The sequence below is a fragment of the Gorilla gorilla genome, chromosome 12, assembly GCF_029281585.2.
Source record: "Gorilla gorilla gorilla isolate KB3781 chromosome 12, NHGRI_mGorGor1-v2.1_pri, whole genome shotgun sequence".
Lineage (NCBI taxonomy): Eukaryota > Metazoa > Chordata > Mammalia > Primates > Hominidae > Gorilla > Gorilla gorilla.
The window spans coordinates 69,862,703-69,883,955 of NC_073236.2; the positions used below are offsets into that span (position 1 = coordinate 69,862,703).

Below are 21,253 nucleotides of genomic sequence, written 5' to 3' on the forward strand. Positions count from 1 at the left end.
CAGTGACTACCACTGTTCTCCACATGGTTTTGCCTATCTTGCTAAGTTTCCATGCCAAACCATTTTTTTTTTTAAAGGAAAGGTATTCATATCCCTTCTTAATAACTTAGTGTGAAACTCTAGGACATATTCTCTTAAAGACCTCTTCCTTACTAATAGACAAACACAAATCATTCTTAAAATATAAATATTGTTTTCTAGCTCTAGCATAAAAAAATAGTAGAGGCTGTAAGACAAACGCTGACAAAACACAAAGCTTTCACAAACCATGGTTTATACAATACTTTAGCTTACACTATTAACACTTTATTGAAAATATTTCTATTGAAAAGAACTCTGCAAACACATAAAAATATTTGGTAAGAAAACAAAAGCACATCTTTACTACCAGTGTGAATTACTACCTGACAATTATCAACTTCTCAAATAAGAACATTAACCTACTTGTGATTGAAGAAAGAATTATCCTGTCTATGGATGACATAAGCAACTTGGCCAGGACAGAACCAATGGATGAAACCACATATAATTCCAATTTGGCCAGTTAACTTATATAAGTGAAATGAAACAGTTAACTTTATTCATTAATATGATCAAAACATTATCTTTACTTCCAAGACTGGAAAAACTTAATTATCCAAATAATTTAAGTTTGGCATTTATATATTTTTCAATACATAAAGGGTAAGGAAACTCTTATACAGTAATGAGACGGAAAGAAAACAACAGCTTCCCATGAAAAAGACCTAATATAGTCAAATATAAAAATAAGTAAAGTAGCCTCTTTTTTTTTTTTTTTTGAGACGGAGTCTCACTCTGTCGCCTAGGTTGGAGTGCAATGGTGCAATCTCCACTCACTGCAACCTCTGCCTCCTGGGTTCAAGTGATTCTCCTGCCTCAGCCTCCTGAGTAGCTGAGATGACAGGCGTGTGCCACCATGCCTGGCTAATTTTTATTTTGTGTATTTAATAGAGATGGGGTTTCACCATGTTGGTCATGGCTGATCTTAAACTCCTGACCTCAGATGATCTGCCTGCCTCGGCCTCCCAAAGTGCTGGGCTTACAAGTGTCAGCCACCACACCTGGCTGACACCCAGCTGAAATGTAACCTCTAGATAACAGCCAAATCACTGTATTAGAAACATTTAAATTCCAGCTCTGAGGGTCAAGGGTGAGGCATTTAAAAGGTTCCTTTAAGTTAAACCAAATGGATGAATTTTAAAAGAACAAAAGCAATTAATGAACCTATGGGCATATCATTAAGAAAGAAAAAAATTATTAATAAATTCCAAAAGTTGAAAGGAGTTGGGAAAAAAACCTAACTAGAAAGAAAAAATTTTGGTTTCAATTAAGGGGGATTTTTTGGTCCATTTTATGTAAGAGCTTACTCTTTTTCCAAATGGGCATTTATTATTTGCACAGATACATAAAAATGATTCCCATTTTAAAAACCGCAATAAAAATATACATTAACCACAGAAGTACTTACTCTAACTGGAAAGAAAATGAACATGGCTATTTTCAAAACAGTAATAAACACAAAAGGTCAACATACATAAATCATGACAAGTGTACATCTCATTTTTGACAAAAATAAGTTCCATTTTTACATTAATGCTTCATCATCAGGCTCCATATTAGATCCTCTGACCTTATTTACATTTACTATGAAATTTCTATTAGCATGTGTCACTCAAAGGCACTCAATTCAGAGGGTAAAAAGTCCTGAGCTTAAGTAGGAAACAAAGTTCCCAACTAAAATTTGAACATAAATAATTCTAAAGATCAGAGAATATTAAAATGTTTAAAACTATAATATCTGGTAAATAAATAATTCAAAACCTAATAATAAAGGTGTACAGCCTGTCAAAGAAAAGACCATGTAAGGCAAGAAATATCCTTGGAATCAAACTGATTTTTCCTTCATTCAAGATCATTTGAAGGTGCAAAGCTAACTTTCACTGTTCTTAAACTCCTAGGAAAGTCAAATTAAAAAAAATAGCAATGACAATGCTTAAGTTTTAAAAAAAGTTTATCAGCTTAGTCTCCAAAACCAGGAAGAAAATATTTAATGATTAAAAACAAGTATGAACTGGAAAGATATTAGACTAAAAGGAGGAATCACAATGAGCAGGTGAAAATGTTAAAGGAAAGCTTTAAATGCACCAACTGAAAAGAGCATTTCTAATTGGCCAACCAAATTATTCTTTTAGATTATTTTAGCCAAATAAAAAGAAATTTACAGATGGATAACTGAGGTCCACTAACATAAGGTAGAAACAAAGTTTAAGCTAAAAATTAAATCTATATTTTGTTGCAGATAAATGTGAGATTTACCTACAGCAATTTTCTATTGATGCTAAATTAAAAGCATGAATTGACATCGTTCTAACAGAAATGGTTTGACAGATATTTTCTTGGCTTTAAAATGTTCTTACGCATATGCATAGAAATGCAATGAGGATAAGAATAATCTTCTGTATTGTCTGTACAGTTCGTAAGGCCTTTGTCATTGTTAGTCACCTTTGATGTGAATATCAGTAGGGCCATTAAATTAAAGCTGGCCTAAAAAGTTTTCAAAGTGCTACTGTTTCCAACTGATGAGATCTTCAGTTTTCTGGATTTTCTGGGTGACGATTATTTTCAATTCTTTTTTTCTGGTGATATATACAAGAAGTTACAGCAGATATATAAAGGAAAGATCAGAAGCCTGCTGTCCAAGTTCATCACCACTTGTTCCTATAAGACAGATTTGTAGATTTAATGACAATTAGATAAAATAAAAACAAAAAACCAAACTGTTGAACTGAGTGAACCAAAGGAGATAGTGTCCTGAGTCTGAGATCCACAACTCCACTCTCCAAACTCCCACCCATTAGCTGTGTGACCTTGTCAAATGCAGCTTCCTCACTGTAAGATGGGGACAATAAGAGTACCTGACTTAAAGGAGGATCACAAGAGATAATACACAGGGGGTTTTGCAAAGCCAGCTATCTATTAAGTACTCAATAATGGTAGTTATTTTCATTATTGCAAAAATTTCTATCAAATACTTACATATTTTGTCAACAGATACAATGTCTAGAAATACCTAAACTTCTCACTGGGCTTCAATTTTTAAAAAATTTTATTTCCTTTTACAAAATTAATTAATTATTTTAAAAAATGAGATAGGGTCTTTCTATATTGCCCAAGCTGGCCTTGAACTCCTGGGCTCAAGAGATCTTCCTGCCTCATCCTCCCGCCTCAGCCTCCTGAGTAGCTGGGACTACAGGCAGGTGCCACTGTGCCCGGCTACTTGGCTTCAATTACTGATGGCCGTTGGGTACAGCAAATCACCCAGATGAAGGTCGGGAGTCATTATCATCATCAAAAAGCAGGGTTCCTACTATTAACATTTCCCACTGTCCCTATGACAAACATGTAATTTGTCTCCTGAAACATAAAATACATTATCATGGAAAAGCAATTTCAGGTTCAGTTACATCAACACACACAAGAATGCTCAGAACTCCCAGAGACAGGAGCTGACACTACACAAATATAACATCCCTGATGCTACAGATCTCTGTTTGGAACCTCATATATCCTTTACTAGAAGCATGTGGTAAATAGAATCAATCCTCAGAGTAAAAGAAGAAACACTAAAATGAGAATTCCTACGTTTTAAATGCCTGGGATACGCTCTCTGCAATAATATGCATTAGTTACACTTTATTTTATTTATTTTGGATAAGATACTATTAAACACTGTTTAAATCCAAAGTTTTAATTTTTTACTGAGACATGTATTCCTGCATGAAGAGGAACTAAAACTAGAATATCTGTGTGACTGAAGCAGACTCACTAGACACAGCTTCTGTGTTGAGGGAACAAGAAGATAAATTTGAATAAAGAAGGTAGAGAGTACAAATGTCTCACACACACACACACACACACACAAACACACAATCTCTCTCTCTGTACGAGGGAAAGTGGTATTATAAAAAGACATCAGTGAACAAAATCAGGGGAGGCCATCACCTAGACTGTGCTAACAAGTGTCACCAGAGAGGAATTATGCCAAAGCATGGTTGGTCTTCAGATGCTTGAGACATCCTGACCTAGTCAAAATTTATATCAATAATCTGGGTGAAGGCACATTTACCAAATTTGTTGAGGACAAATGTTTTGATGATATGTATATCTGATGATAAAAATCAAGATTCTGTTCCATAACTAAAAGGCTCTGAGGAAGATTAGCCTTCTAGTATTTGAATACAGTTAAGATTGAGGCAGGGAAGGGTAGGTCAAAGGGCCAACTCTGGAGAAAGAAGGAAGCCATGTGGATATCACTTGGCTGAATGGACACACCAATTTTTGAATATTAAATTGTATTAATCCCCACTCTCCATTCCCAAACAGGATAGGTCAATCCGAGCTTCATCAAATCTGTTGTTTCACCTAAAGGTTCAATCTGCATCTACATTTGCATTGAAGTACCTTTACAGCAAAGTTCTATTTTCCTTATTCCATTGTGGATGGAATCTGTGGAGCCCACATATAGCAGCAGCAGAGCAGCAGCATCTTCCTAGGTCCCCATTTCTACTTCCAGACAATTAGCTGTTCATCTCTATGTACAGATCCCTGCTTCTTTGAGGTTTTTGCAACTTATTCTATACTATTCCTCTATTAATTCCCCCACATTCTATCTTATATGTCTAAATTCCAAGATCCATAAATACAACTCACTACTGAAAATCTTCACTCAGTTATAAAGTAACTCAAATTCAAACCCTCAACTACTGGCTATTGTCTATGCCTTCCTTTCTTTCTGGGCCACCTCCACGTTCACTCTTACAATTCGGCTTAAAAAAATAAATTTCTGGGTATTTGTTGTTGTTGGTAGTGTTTTTTGTTTGTCTGTTTTTGTTTTGAGACAGGGTCTGACTCTGTCACCCAGGCTGGAGTGCGGTGGCATGATCATGGCTCATTGCAGCCTCAGCGTCCCAGGCTCAAGTGATCTTCCTGCCTCAGCTTCCGAGTAGGTGGTACCACAGGCACATGCCACCACACCCGGCTAATTTTTCAATTTTTTGTATAGATAGGGTTTTGCTATGTTGCCAGGGCTGGTCTTGAACTCCTGGTCTCAAGCAATCCTCTTGCCTTGGTCTCCCAAAGTGCTGGGATTACAGGCATGAGCTACCACGCCAAGCCTGCAATTTGGCTTTGATTCTCCATCCCAGCTTTTGAATGTCTCACCAGGTTACCTTTTTTGTCCATCTCTTAAATACCAGTGGTCCCTAGAGTTCTATCCTGTCATATTCTCTACACATTTCCTGTACATTATCTCATCCAATTATTATTTCTAGTTCAGGCATTACTTGTAAACTCCAAATCCATTATTCACCAGCCTATCAAATTTTCACCTTGATGCTCTCAAATTAAACATGCCCTAAACAGAATTCATCATCTCTTCACCATCACCAACACTATGTCATGTTCATTTTCCTCCTATAATTCAAGTCTCAGGTAAAACCACTACTGTAAATTAAATTGCTCAAATCAGAAAACCATCTGACATTTCCTCATGCACACACACAATTAAGAATCAAATTCTCAATTGCACCACTTTATTTCCAGAACCCATCAATATTTTCCTCTTCATTGCTACATTCTTTAAGGTTCTTATCACTTTTAATCTGAATTATAGCTATATAATCATAAATTGTTTTATTGCCATTATCATATCTTTAATCCTTCCTACACATTGCTGTCTGAGGGAACCTTCTATAGTGAAAATCCATTTAGCATGGTCTTATAAGATGGACAGTTACAAAATAAATATACAAAAATCACTAACTTTCTTACGTTATCAAAAACTATTAGAACAAATGATTCATTTCATATTAGCAACTGAAATGTAAAATACTGGCTGGGTGCGGTGGCTTACACCTGTAACCCCAGCACTTTGGGAGCCTGAGGTGGGCGGATCACGAGGTCAGGAGATCGAGACCATCTTGGCCAACAGAGTGAAACCCTGTCTCCACTAAAATACAAAAAAGCTGGGCGTGGTGGCATGTGCCTATAATCCCAGCTACTTGGGAGGCTGAGGCAGGGGAATTGCTTGAACCCGGGAGGTGGAGGTTGCAGTGAGCTGAGATCACGCCACTGCACTCCAGCCTGGCGACAGAACAAGACTCCGTTTCAAAAAAAAAAAAAGAAATGTAAAATACTAAGTGTTATACTTCCAGGAAATATACAGGAACAATATGGGAAAAACTACAAATTTTAGAGACAGACATAAGGGAAGACCTACATAAATGTAGAAAATACCATATTCCAGAAAGGAAGACATCAATGGTCCACAAACTACTCTACATATTTAATCATATAAACTAAAATCCCCATAGGAATTTTTGCAAGGAAACTTGATAAAATGATTCTACATCCCATACAGGAGAATAATCATGCACAAAGAACTGAGAGATTTTTGAAAAAAAGAGAAATGAAGGTGGTTTTGCGTAACTAAATATTAAAATGCATTTTAAAGTTAGCCTAATGAAAACAATGCCTTGTCTTCATAACAAAGAAATCAATAAAACAAAAAGTCCAGAAATGAAAGCAAGTTTATAAGTATTTCATGTACAATAAGGCATTTCAAATACATTGATACATCCAGTACATTTCAGATATATCGTCAAATACTCCAAAGTAAAAAATTAAGCCATAAAAAGAACAGAAGAATATATAGATGACTATTTATATAATCCTAGTAAGATGGAGGCCTAAGGATAACACCAAAAAAAGAAATCATAAAAGAAAAAGATTGTTTTGAAGGTTGAAAAGACAAATGACAAAAATGTAAAAACTGTTTGGGCCTGGTGGCTCATGCCTGTAATCCCAGCACTTTGGGAGGCGGAGGCAGGTGGATCACTTGAGCCTAGGAATTCCAGACAAGCCCAGGCAACGTGGCAAAACCTCGTCTCTATAAAAAAATACAAAAAAGTTAGCTGGGCATGTGGTGCGAGCCTGTAGTCTCAGCTACTTGTGAGGCTGAGGTGCGTGGAAAGGTTGGGCCCAGGAGGTGGAAGCTGCAGTGAGCCAAGATTGTACCACTGCACTCCAGCCTGAGTGACAGAGTGACAACCTGTCTCGGAAAAAAAAAAAAAAAATTAAAAACTATAGAGTATCACAAATGTATTTTTAATATATAAAAGCTGTTAAAAATTAGCAAGAAAAAAATGAAATTTTAATAAAAAATTAAACAGGAACAATATAAGCTGTCAGTTTACATGAGATGATACGTTCAATAAGCATAAAAAAACCCAACAATACAGTAACCAAAGAAATGAAAATTGAAAATTAAGGGCCAGGCACGGTGGCTCACACCTGTAATCCCAGCACTTTGGGAGGCCAAGGCAGGTGGATTACTTGAGGCCAGAAGTTCAAGACCAGCCTGGCTAACATGGTGAAACCCTGTCTCTACTAAAAATTAGTGCACTCCAGCCTGGGCGACAGAGCAAGACTCTGTCTCAAAACAAACAAACACACAAAAAGAAATGAAAATTAAAACAAATATTTGTTTTCACATTTACTACGCTGGGATAGAGATGAAAAAGAATAAGATACAATATTGGGTATACTCTCCTGTACTGCTGCCAGGGGGAAGTATAAATTGGACAGTAGCTTTGGAGGGCAATTTGGCCATTAGAAAATTGTATGCACCATGCAACAAGAATTCTACTTCTTGGAATTTATGCTTTAAAAATATCATAAAAATGGACAAAGATATATGTATATTTCCTACAGTAATGAAAAAAATGAGAAACAACTTTATCCAATAAAGAGGAATTATCTAAGTTATGGTATAGCCAAAACAACTAATATTATGCCGTTCATAAAAATGATGCTGTGAATATATATTTGTTGACAAAAAAAGCTATGTACAACAAAGTGAAAAAAAAAAAAAAGGTTACAATTATTACCTCACTGTCTGATGCACCTAGGCTCACCTGGCCTTGGGCTCTGAAAGAGGACCAAGCCTTTCTTCTACTGGGCCCAGGCCAGGTGACCCCATTTTGCCTCTCCCCCAGGCCTGACCACTATGCGACCAACAAGTTCTCCCAGGCCACTGACTTGGCCATGAAGAAGACAGAGGACAACAATGCACTTGTGTTCATTGTGGATGTCGAGGTCAAAAAGCATAAGATCAAACAGGCTGTGGAGGAGCTCTATGACACCAATGTGGCCAAGATCAACACCGTGATCAGGGCTGATGGAGAGAAGAAAGCCCATGTTCAGCTGGCTCCTGAGCATGCTGCTTTTAGAGGTTGCCAAAAAATTGGGATCATCTAAGTTGAATCCAGCTGGCAAATTCTAAATATATATGTTTTTCACCATTAAAAAAAAAGCAGGTTACAAAATAGCTAACCTACTGTGATCCAATTTTGCAAAAACGTTACAGGTGAAGGAAAAACTCAGCAATGTATCTGAGTGGTACATGTATGATTGTTGTTTCAGCTGACTCATATTTTCTATTTTTTTGACAACATCTATAACCTATATAAAACACGGAGACAACTCCCAAAGTAAATCTCCCAAACTCCATCCACAGCTCTCATGCCCTGGCTCTAGTTATACTGAACTCTTCCAACCATCTTTCAGTTCCTTGAATGACCCGTGTATTCCCTTGCTTCCATCTTACTCACCATTTGAGGCTTGGTTCAGGTATGCATTCACTTTAACACTTTTCCAGGAGAGGATGTTTTCCCTGAGCTGTCCTTCTTTCTCCTCCTCCTCCAATAACCACCCCCAACCACGGCAGCTGCTCAGTTACAGGTCAGAGTCTTCTCCCTCAAGGTTGCACACTCTGAGCTAATTCTATCATGCTACTTACACTAGGCTATATTAACACAAGCCTGTCTTTATTTCTTCTACTTCTAGCTGAGAACCAAGCACATGGTGGGGACACAAATGTTTGCTGAAGGAACATGGGAATACAACTATTATCTTGGCCTGGTGCTTTTTTAGGTCTCTGGCTGGGTTTGAGCCATGACGGTATTTTTCATGAAGTTTCAGGTAGAAGATAAAGATAGTCATTGTCTGTTCAGCTGCAGAGGTTACAAGAAGGACCAACAGAGAATTCTGATGGAGGCAGATTTGGACTTTCTCATTATATACCTGCCTTGAAATGGACATTCCTACATATTACCTTTCATGTAAGATGGGGGTCAGTTAGAGTTTCAACAATGGGTGGATGACGCTCTGTAAGAATGCTGTTAAAAGAAGTTCTCATAGGGCATGTGAGGTTACAATGATCACTTCCGGGGTTACTCGCAATGCTAAGGATGTTCTACGATAGTCTCTTCAGTTTGAGGAAAACTACTAACTTCTCATAATTTATGTAAACTATAACAGGCTTTGAATCCTTTAATAAAACATTATGCCCTTTGGAAAGATGACTACTTTTAATAGAAATAAACTTCCTCAATATTTTAACAGCTTTCAGTTTTACTTTTAAAAATGGTCTACTTTCTCATCATGACACTTTGAAACTTCTCCATGTGTGTGATGTATGAATAAATAAATGGCTTTGGAGATAATCTGGGGAACATTGCAGAGTTTGCCATCTTACGAACCTAATGGGCTAGAGAATAATGCTCTTATGATATTCGGAGCTATGGAGACATACAGGATTGTCTTTAAGATGCCTGCTGTGAATGTATAAATAAATGCACTATGTACACAATGGATAAAGCACTTAAGATTCCCAAAATCTTAGGAATGAATTTTAGTGCTGCTGATATTCAGGATAAACAATTATTTCCTATAATCAGTGTTTCCCTGCCCCTCAAACAGTGTTTTCTTTTTTTCTCCTAATTATGCTTCCATTGGGATGGGGTCAATTATGCATAAGTGAATGTGGTACTTTCATCTTTACCGTCAAAAGACTTTTAAACCAACTTTTAGGTCAAAATGCCATCACTTTAATGTTAATTCTACTTAAGAATTTTCAAAAGAGGATTCGAAAGACAAATATTATGATGACATACCAGAAGATAATCGAACATACCTGATCCTTTTCAAGTGTAAGTATTTGATAGCCAGTTGTTCTACTACATATTAGTTTTCCACTACTATCAAAAGAAGCCAAACGTAATCTAGGATTAAAAAAATAAATAAATAAATAAACACAAGATTTTTAAACCACAGATTAAACAAGCTCTTCCTCACTTTCGTATTTACTTTTTCCTCTGTTTTTTATTTGATAAAAGACTTTTAGGAAGTCTTTTCAAACTGTAATCTGACTGCATTCAGTGACAAGCCGGTGCTATTATACATATCTGGCCAAGAGAAATCATTTATAAATGTTTTTATTGTGGTAAAATATACGTAACATTTATCATTTTAACCATTTTAAAGTATATAGTTCTGTGGCATTAAATATATTTCCACATTGTTCTGCACCCATCTCTAGAACATTTTAATTTTCCCTCGCTGAAGCTCCTTACCCATTAAACACTAACTCCCCACTTTCCCTTCCCTCAGGCCCTGGCAACCACCAGTGTATCCTCTGTACCTATGAATTTGTCTACTCTAGGTACTTCGTATGAGTGGAATCTTACAATATTTGTGCTTTGTGAGTGGCTTATTTCACTTGGCATGTCTTCCAGGTTCATCCATGTTTAGCATGTATCAGAATTTGCTTCCTTTTCAAGGCTAAATAATGTTCTATTTTATGTATATACCACATTTTGTTTCTCTAGCATCTGTCAGTGAACATGTGGGTTGCTTCCACCTTTTGGTTATTGTGAATAATGCTGTTATGAACATAAGTATACAAAAATATCTGTTTAAGTCCCTATTTTCAATTCTTCTGGTCTATAGAAGAGAAACTGCTGGATCATATGGTAATTGTTTAATTTTTTTGAGGAAGTGTCATACCATGCTCCATAGTGGCTGTGCCATTTTACATGGCCACGAGCAGTACACAAGGGTTCTAAATACTCCACATCCTTGCCAACACCTGTTACTTTTGTTGTTTTTTTTCTATTCTGTTTTTACTAATAGCTATCCTAATAGGTGTGAAGTGATAGCTCATTGTGATTTTGGTTTGTATTTCCCTAATTAGTAATGTTGAACATCTTTTCATGTGTTTATTAGCCATTTATATATCTTCTTTGGAGAAATGTTTATGGAAGTCTTTGGCCCATTTTTGAGCTGAGTTGAGTTTTCTTTTTAAATTATAGAGTTGTAGGAGTTTTCTATATATTCTGGGTATTAATGTCTTATCAAATGTATGGTTACAAATATCTGCTCTCATTCCATGGGTTGCCTTTTCACTGTCTTGACACTGTCCTCTGATACACAAGTTTGTGATTTTGATGAAGTCCAATTTTATCTACTGCTTCTTTTGTTGCCTGCGCTTGGGTGTCTTATGGAAGAAATCACTGCCAAATCAATTGTTATGAAGCTTTTCCCCTATGTTTTCTTCCAAGAGTTTCATAGTTGTAGTTCTTATGCTTAGATCTTTGATCCATTTTAAGTTAATTTTTGTATTTGGTGTAAGGTAAGTATAAATATATGACTTTTAAATCATATGTTCATTAAGCTATTGTCCAATTTGTCAGCTTCTGGTATCCTCTCAGAAAAAGATTGCCAGCAACTACTGGGCAAAGTTTAACATATTAAATCCTTTAAAAAGTTAAGGATAATATGTGTTTTCCTGGAAACATACCTTGCTACATATTTCAACAGTCTGGACCTTTTATTTGCTAGGAATAGCAACAAGGCAACGACTTCAAGGCTGATATTCCCTACTGGTATATATTCCAGCCTATTCATTCTCCCTGACATACTAGATCCTATGATTCTGATTACTAACAATACATTTCACAGGAATGGAGCCTCGTCATTTCCTACCACTTCCACACATACTGTAGCTTACCAAAGTTCTACTAATGTTGGTGTAAATTATCAAGGTTTTATTTCTTGTATTTTCTCTGGAGTGAGGAGGAGTGGGTGGGGAAATCTCATCCTACCTAAATGCTATGCTCCTTCGAGGCTGTAAACTGACAGATCCGCTACATGGCTGATTCAGTGTATTGCGTTTGAAAATGATGTATCGATTGGTGTAAGTTACAAGCAGGTCGAAGCCGAAGTTAAAACCCGTCCAACGCCAGCAGTACTAAAAAATACAAGAGAGAAGACTTATTTCAGTTTATCATATTAGCAAGTAGAAAATAAAAAATTCAAAATGTCTTTTTGTCTCTAACTCATTCCAAGTATTTCCCTCATGGGTGGTCGACTTTTTGTCAGTGACTTTTTCTTAAGGCTTACCACCCAAAACTATTTATCTAAGCTAGAAAAGCTGCCCTTAATGATCATAATTCTCTAAGCTACTTTCCTCTTCATGATCAGTTTCCTTATCTCTCCATACTGCAATTCTACCATAAATAATAAGGCTTTTTTTTTTTTTTTGAGACAGAGTCTCATTCTGTCACTCAGGCTGGAGTGCAGTGGCATGATCTTGGCTCACTGCAACCTCCACCTCCCGGGTTCAAGCGATTCTCCTGCCTCAGCCTCCCAAGTAGCTGGGACTACAGGTCCCTGCCATCACGCCCAGCTAATTTTTTTTTTTTTTTGAGACAGAGGTTTGTTCTAGTTGCCCAGGCTGGAGTGCAATGGCATGATGATCTTGGCTCACCACAACCTCCACCTCCCGGGTTCAAGCGATTCTCCTGCCTCAGCCTCCTAAGTAGCTGGGATTACAGGCATGCGCCACCAAGCCTGGCTAATTTTGTATTTTTAGTAGAGACGGGGTTTCTCCATGTTGGTCAGGCTGGTCTCGAACTCCTGACCTCAGGTGATCCGCCTGCCTCGGCTTCCCAAAGTGCTGGGACTACAAAGCGTAAGCCACTGCGCCCGGCCTTTTTTTTTTTGTATTTTTAGTAGAGACGGGGTTTCACTATGTTGGCCAGGCTGGTCTTAAACTCCTGACCTTGTGATCCACCCGCCTCGGCCTCCCAAAGCGCCGGGATTACAGGCGTGAGCCACTGCACCCAGCAATAATAAGGCTTTTCACTGCAACTCTAAGTGGGTATATAGCTTAGAGCACTAACAGTCTCTAGAGCAATAAGGTAATTAAGAGCCCATTAAAATCCACCTTGCTTTAAAAATACTCTTAAGGGCTGGGTGTGGTGGCTCATGCCTGTAATCTCAGCACTTTGGGAGGCCGAGGCGGGTGGATCACCTGAGGTCTGGGGTTCAAAAACAGCCTGGCCAACATGGCGAAACCCCATCTCTACTAAAAATACAAAAAAGAATAAAAAAAAAAAATAAAAATAAAAATAAAATACTCTAACTCAAGTAACACACAACTGGGTTATTTAAATATCATCATGGGGTTCACGAGTTTGTTTATTCTATCAGCTAATAGTTAATGTGAGAGTATCAGATAAGGTAGTGTGATACAGAGAAGTAGTTAGGGCTTCAAGTGTTTGGCTGACACCCTGAATTGCAATTCAGTATTTAACTGATATTTATTGAGCACATATTATATGCCAGGCACTCCTCTAAGCAATGGATTCATAGCAGTAAATAACATACAGTTTCTGCCCTAGTAGAGGTGATAACTGTAAGGGCAAAGCTTTTTTTTTTTTTTAAGAGACAGGGTCTCGTTATATTGCCCAGGCTGAGCTCTAACTCCTGGGTTCAAGCAGTTTTTCCACCTAAGCCTCCCAAGTAGCTGGAATTGCAGGTGCATACCACTGTGCCTGGCTGGAGCAAAGCTTTTGAATAGGTGAGCATGGATAGAGTCCAGTACAAAGAGAGGGAATGGACTAAGATAGAAGTAGGCAGTTCATTTTTCTAATAAGAGGAAAAGCATAGCGCATAGCTACAGGTGCGGGTAGACTGGCAGAACTACTGGTAAGATGATGTACAGATTCTCTTTTCATTGCAGTAGGCAGCAAGGCCATCAGATAAGAATAAGGGTGGGAGCACTGCCCTTTTAAGGAGAGAAGGTATGAGTTACCTCAGCTAATGGGAGGATCAATTCACTAGGAAAATGCAGACAGATCATGATGCAGCACTAACCTACTTCAAGTTCATGGTTACCACATTCAAGTGGAACCCAATGGGGTACGGTGTTTGTCTTTAATCACATTCATCTGTCTGGATGCAGGCATGGAGTGCAACCCTTGACAAGAGTTGGGGTTTAGCCAGGTGAGTTTAACATGTCAATGAGGAAAAAGAAAAGTTAAAAGAGTATAAGCAAGGGACCAATTTTACGATGGAACATAAAATATAAGTCAAGCAAAATAAGAAGTAGAAATGTGGTCAGAAAGGTGATAGGGAAAGGTTGTAAAAACAATGTATTGTATATCCAGAATGGAGTTAAAAAATTGTTGGAGTCCAGGTGCTAGAGAGAATGAGCTAGAAAGACGAGGTGGGGTCTGAAAACAGGATGCCTGAAATGGAGATTTTGAAGGTGGTGTAGTAATTAATAATGCAAAAATTGAGGGTATGCTCACAGGAATGGATGCCTGAGGTAGGCTGGAGCACAACAGCATGGGGGAAGGAAGGTCAGGGAATAGAGATATTGAAATCAACAAGACCGAGAGTAAGAGTAGTGGTAAAGAAAGGTAGTGAGGGCTGGACGTGGTGGCTCATGCCTATAATCTCAACAACTTGGGAGGCCAAGGTAGGAGGACCACTTGAGCCCAGGAGTTTGAGAACAGCCTGGGCAACATAGTGAGACCTCGTCTCTACAAAAATTTTAAAAAATTAGCCAGGCGTGGTGGTGCATTCTTGTAGTCCCAGCTACTTGGGAGGCTCAAGTGGGAGGATCACTTGAGCCCAGGAAGTCAAGGCTTCAGTGAGTCATGATCATGCCACTACACTCCAGCCTGGGCAACAGAGTGAGACTCTGTCTCAAAAAAAAAAAAAAAAAAGAAAGAAAAGAAAAGAAAGGCAGTGAACTCAGTGAATTATGGCCACAATAAGGGTAGTAGGTGGTATAGTAGGAGAATTTGCTTCAAAGTAACAAGAAGATCTGAAAGCAGCAACAAGGAAGAATGAGAACTAAAGAAAACTATTCTTTTATACTCTGAACATTTATCATAATATAAAGGCAAACATAGGCTGGGTGTGGTGGCTCATCCCTGTAATTCCAGCACTTTGGGAGGCTAAGGCAGGAAGATCTCTTGAGCCCACGAATTCGAGACTAGCCTGGGCAACATAGGGAGACCCCCATCTCTACAAAAAGTAAAAAATAAAATTAGCTGGCTGTGGTGGCACGTGTCTGTAGTCTCAGCTACTCCAGAGACTGTTGCTTTTAGTCCAGAGCATTGAGGCTGCAGTGAGCGATGATTGTGCCACTGCACTCCAGCCTGGGCGACACAGTGAGACACTGTCCATCAGTCAATCAATGTGAACGTAAAATAATCAACTTTTAAAAATTAAAAATAAATGAAGTCAAAATGAGGAAAAGTTTGGGAGAGAAATAACCAAATGGGTATCTATATAAGGTTGATTTTTTTTGAAAAACAAAAATTATGATTAGTTAGGGGGGAATATTTAAAAATGTAGTTCATGTCTCATTAGTGGATTGTAAAATCAATTTAATAAGATACAATCAGTTTTTTTTTTTTCTTGAGATGGAGACTCGCTCTGTCACCAGGCTGAAGTGCAGTGTCACAATCTTGACTCACTGCAACGTCTGCCTTACGAGTTCAAGCAATCTCCTGCCTCAGCCTTCCGAGTAGCTGGGACTACAGGCATACACCACCAAGCCCAGATAATTTTTGTATTTTTAGTAGAGACAGGGTTTCACCATGTTAGCCAGGATGGTCTTGATCTCCTGACCTCATGATCTGCCTGCCTCAGTCTCCCAAAGTGCTGGAATTACAGGCATGAGCCGCCGTGCCCAGCCACAATCAGTTTTTTTAAAAAAATATTAAATAGAAGGCTGGGCATGGTGGCTCATGCTTACAATCCCAGCTATTTGGGAGGCTGGGATGGGAGAAGTGCTTGAGCCTGGGAGTTAAAGGCTGCAGTGAGCTGTGGTCACGCCACTGCACTCCAGGTTGGGTGACAGAGGGAGAGCCTGTCTCTAACAAATAACATAAAATAAAAGTATTAAATAGAAAAAATAATTTCTGGATGCACAGGGGTAAGTATTGTTTTTAAATACTTTTCTTTCACTTATATACATTTATATTGGGTGGTAATGAAAAAATATCTTTTTTTTTTTTGAGATGGAGTCTTACTTTGTCGCCCAGGCTGGAGTGCAGTGGCATGATCTCGGCTTACTGCAACCTCTGCCTCCCGAGTTCAGGTGATTCTCGTGCCTCAGCCTCCCTGGTAGCTGGGTTTACAGGCATGCACCACCATGCCTGGCTAACTTCTGTATTTTTAGTAGAGATGGGGTTTCATCATGTTGGCCAGGCTGGTCTTGAACTCCTGGCCTCAAGTGATCCGCCCATCTCAGCCTTCCAAAGTGCTGGGATTATAGGCGTGAGCCACCGCACCTGGCCAAGAAAAGGTAATTCCTAATGTGGGTAACAATCAATGGATTTGAATGTCTTTGATTTAGGACAACTGTAACACAGAATCACTTTTAAGACTATGTAACAGATCCCTCACAATTTCTTCTTTATCTTAATTTCTGGATTGCTAAGGGACCCTCTTCTTGTATGTCTTATCTGAACTCAAAATTTAAGTTCAGCATTCTCATACAAGGCCAAGTAATCAATCACTACTGAGTGTGGTGGCTGTAACTCCTTTCCCAGCAGATCATGCTACAGAAAGTGTATCAAACAAGCTCTTCTGAGGTATGACAGGTGTCATGATTACTACTTACAGGTGCAGGATGTGCTGATAATACAATTTGTATAAGAATATTAACAGTCACAACCCATACTTACTTCACCATCTTTGGCAAGCTTTCTACCACACCTCATGCTGTTTCCCTCTAGTTCTTCTTTATTGATTTCTTGAGGCCTAAAAATATACATAAAATATGAACTTTCATAGAAAATATGCAACTAATAATTAAAAAAGAACTATGAGTTAAGAACAGAAAATCTTGCTACCAGATTTAAAAATAAGTTTTTGTGGTACAGATAAAAATAAGAAAGTGTTGATTAAATTTAGTCCATTACTTTTGCTAGATAAAAAAGATTTAATATCTTCTATGTTTCACTTATTGCCCTGACTTCTGGACTACTTTTATTAGGGCTCAGCCAAACCAGAGAAGAGGAAAAAAAAAAACTGAAAAATTCTATTTGCCAAAAAAAAAAAAAAAAAGTAAAAGTCTAACTACTAGTAAAATAAGCTAAAATCTATTATTTCTGTAAATAAGATGTGACTTGGTATCACCTACCACTTAATATTACTTGTTTCACATGCAAACCATTTTTCATAGTGTAACTATGCAAAATCAATATTAATAGAAAATGGCTGTAAAATTTTATCAGTTAAGTCTTTATTTGGTTCCCTAGTTTAAAAACCTTAATCAACTAAGAGAAATACTGTTATCTAAAGTTGTAATAAATATGGTATTATAATTAGCATCATTATTCCAAATGATAATAGTAATATAATACATTCATTCATATATTCATTCACAACATGAAATGCCTAGAAATTGGGTACAATAATAGCATACATATATAATACGTAATAAAATGAAACAAATACAATAAATAAATAAGTGTAAATAAGACTAATAAAATATGTCCTTGATATCCAAGAGCTCAGTTCAGTAGGGAACTAGACGTAAGTAATAATTATACTACAGTTAATTATAATAATATTAATAATTTGTGGTTTGTGATGTTAAGCACATGAAGAAGGTACAGATTTATTGCCCAGGGTTAGAGGGGGATCATTAGAGAGTAAATATTATTTGTGCCTGAGTGAAGCTTGTTGGGTGGGGTGGAGGTGAGGGGTGAATTCCATGGAGGGGTAAGAGTATTCCAGGCAGAAGAAATAGTGGATAAAAAGGAACTGGAGCATAACAGAAAACCAAAATGTAAAGGAATTTAATGCAGCTGCAGCATATGAACATAAGAATTTAGTGCACATTTAGTGCAGATGAACATGAAAGGAGAGGAAGCTAAAGACATCTGGGATAGAATGCTGACAGTCCCCACAGATCATGCTAAAAAGTTTCAACTGCTCTTGTAGGTAACAAGTTCCCAAGCATTTATTCTGTAACTTTTAAACTTTTTGTTACAAAAAACTACAAACATATGAAAGCAGAGAAAATAGTATGAGCCAAATTTTCTTACCATCTAGCTTCAATAATCTTGAACAGCAATACTATAATCCCTTAACTGTCATCAAATATCCCTGGACATATTTAAGTAGAGAAGTCACACAGTTTTATTTCTGTTTTAGAAAGATAACCCTCTTGGCAACATAGACAAGAGTTTTATGAGGAGAACCCCAGAGGGAAATTTGACACCAGATTATAACCTTGCATCCAGGGAATATAGTGTCTTCCTCACTTTAGCAGTCCTGCAGCAGTGAGCAGATGCTTGGTATCTGCTGAACAGAACATTTCCTAAGAGGGGATATATCATATACAGTTGACCCTTGAACAACAGGTTTGAACTGCTTGGGTCCATTTATACAGATTTTTCTCAACCAAAATCAGATCAAAAATGCAGTATTTGTAGGATGTGAAATCTGTGTATATGGAGAGCCAACTTTTTGTATACGTGGGTTTTGCAGGGTCAACTAATTGCGGGACTAGAGTATGTGTGGATTTTGGTATACGCAGGGGTCCTGAAACCAATTCCCCCAAAATGACTGTACTTCTTAAGGCAAAAAACTAAAGACTTATTCTGGTGCAGTATCTTAGATGAGACTCTGTATTACCCTCAATAAGGACATAGGTGAGGAAAATCATGAAAAATAAAGAACATCCAAAATTTAAAAATTGAATATACAGAAGAAGTAGGATGATTTATAAGTTACTTCATACACCACAAAATGCTTCAGTTCTGAATTCCATTAAATAGCTCATCGTTACTTCATATACTACAAAATGCTTCAGTTCTCAATTCCATTAAACAGCTCACTTTTTGGTTTCAATTTATTATTTGTATTTCAACAATCTTTTTTTTTTGGGATGGAGTTTCGCTCTTGTTGCCCAGGCTGGAGTGCAATGGCGCAATCTTGGCTCATTGCAACCTCCGCCTCCCGGGTTCAAGTGATTCTCCTGCCTCAGCCTCCTGAGTAGCTGGGATTACAGGCATGCGCTACCACACACGGCTAATTTTGTATTTTTAGTAGAGACAGGGTTTCTCCATTTCAGTCAGGCTTGTCTCGAACTCCTGACATCAGGTGATCCATCCACCTCGGCCTCCCAAAGTGCTGGGATTACAGGTGTGAGCCACCACACCCAGCCTCAACAATCTTACTATTATTTATGCTGGATAAATATACTGGGAATATGTTTGAAAAAATATATAATTATAATCAAAGTAGAAACTAGGATCCTGGATAATAAAAATGACATAATCATCATGAATTTATGTAATACTTTCATACACTTACTGTTAGGATGAAAACTTATAATTAGGTCATTATTTAAAAAAATTATTTAGTATATAAAAATGAGTTCAAAGAGATCAGGGCAAAAAATTAAACTCTGAAGGTCTTTCTGTACACTCAGTCTCTCCACAATACCTATACATTAAGAAGCTAGCAGAAGGATCAAATCACAAATATAAAAGTTCTGTGAACTACAAAGCACTATAATAATCTTTCCTTTAAGATGAAGAAAGAGGATTAATGTTTTGTGGGGGGAGTCATATGTTTTTGGGGAAGGTATCTGTAACCAGATGGTGTTTGTTTGTTTGTTTGTTTGTTTTGTTTTTTTGAGACTGAGTCTCACTTTATCCCCCAGGCTTGGAAGTGCAGTGGAGCAATTTTGGCTTACCGCAACCTCCACTTCCAGGGTTTAGTAGAGACGGGGTTTCACTATGTTGGCCAGGCTGGTCTCGAACTCTTGACCCCAAGTGATCCTCCCACCTCAGCCTCCCAAAGTGTTGGGATTACAGGCGTGAGCCACCGTGCCCAGCCTGGATGGTTTTTAAATTCATTTTAGACTTAAAGATCTTCAAAAACTATTTATTACATTAATCAGAATTTGACAATACTACCATAAATAAGAAAAACAGATTTACCTAGACATAAATATAAAAATTATGCTTTATGAAAGCATTACCTCAAATAATAGTTCAGTATGTTGAAAGAAAATCATATGATACTAAGTGAAACAAAGTATATATGGATTACATGTTCAATTTTACTAATAAAGCAAATGACATTTCCATAATTGCATTATACTATCTAATTGACTAGAAAGACATTTATAAGACTGATAATGTTGCAAAAATATAATAAAAAGTTATTATATGATCTTTACTTCAACAGCTTGAGTTTTCAATACTGTTAATGATTTTTCAACATAATGAATGCATTAAAAAATTCATAGCAAATTTTTTTAATGAAAAATGATACGGTATAATATACTTACCCCACCTCACTGTCCTGTTCTGCCCGCAGCATAGCAAACCACTGCTGTTTATACACAGAAGAGAGCCATTCTGAAATGTAAGAATAAATTAATAATAATAAATAACGACTGAAGAACATAAAGGATTTAAACATTCATAGTTGACAAAATTGTTACCATTTCTAAATACAAGTTTAAAATAGCAATTTAAAAATTAGGTAGCTTAGGCCAGGCATGGTGGCTCATGCCTATAATCCCAGCACTTTGGGAGGCCAAGGCAGGTGGATCACCTGAGGTCAGGAGTTCGAGATCAGCCTGACTAACATGGCAAAACCCCATCTCTACTAAAAATACAAAAACTAGCCGGGTGTGGTGGTGGGCGCCTGTAATCCCAACTACTTGGGAGGCTGAGGCGGGAGAATCGCTTGAACCCAGGAGGCGGAGGTTGCAGGGAGCCAAGATCATGCCACTGCACTCCAGCCTGGGTAACAGAGCGAGACTCTGTCTCAAACAATCAAACAGACAGACAAACAAACAAACAAACGAAACCGGTAGGTAGCTTATATTTTACAAAAATACTATAATGGCTTAATGATCTTTAAAGTGGTAAAGGTTTTACAGCTTTGTCTCAGGCTAGACTGTACTTATTACATTGCATACATTTAAATTGGGATAGTTGAAAGCATATTCTTGCGTTTAACATTTTCCCTTTCATAGTTCATATTAATTTTTCAATTG

General features: G+C 37.5%; 1 protein-coding gene across 2 annotated transcripts in view; it reads right to left on the bottom strand.

Annotated features, from left to right (window-relative positions):
- Positions 1-284: 284 nt before the first annotated feature.
- The window catches only part of GMCL1 (germ cell-less 1, spermatogenesis associated), a 52,642-nt gene continuing 31,673 nt past the window's right edge, over positions 285-21,253 (bottom strand). Inside the window, exons 10-14 of one of the 2 annotated variants that reach the window (XM_031008296.3) lie at positions 20,537-20,606; positions 16,911-16,986; positions 12,024-12,169; positions 10,055-10,142; positions 285-2,739 (exon numbers count right to left, since the gene is read on the bottom strand). In XM_031008296.3, the coding sequence (XP_030864156.1) occupies positions 2,644-2,739; positions 10,055-10,142; positions 12,024-12,169; positions 16,911-16,986; positions 20,537-20,606 (476 nt within the window). In that variant the 3' untranslated portion in view covers positions 285-2,643. Of the gene's footprint in view, positions 2,740-10,054; positions 10,143-12,023; positions 12,170-14,079; positions 14,183-16,910; positions 16,987-20,536; positions 20,607-21,253 lie in introns of those variants that run through there. The other variant, XR_008676933.2, reaches the window with a different exon arrangement.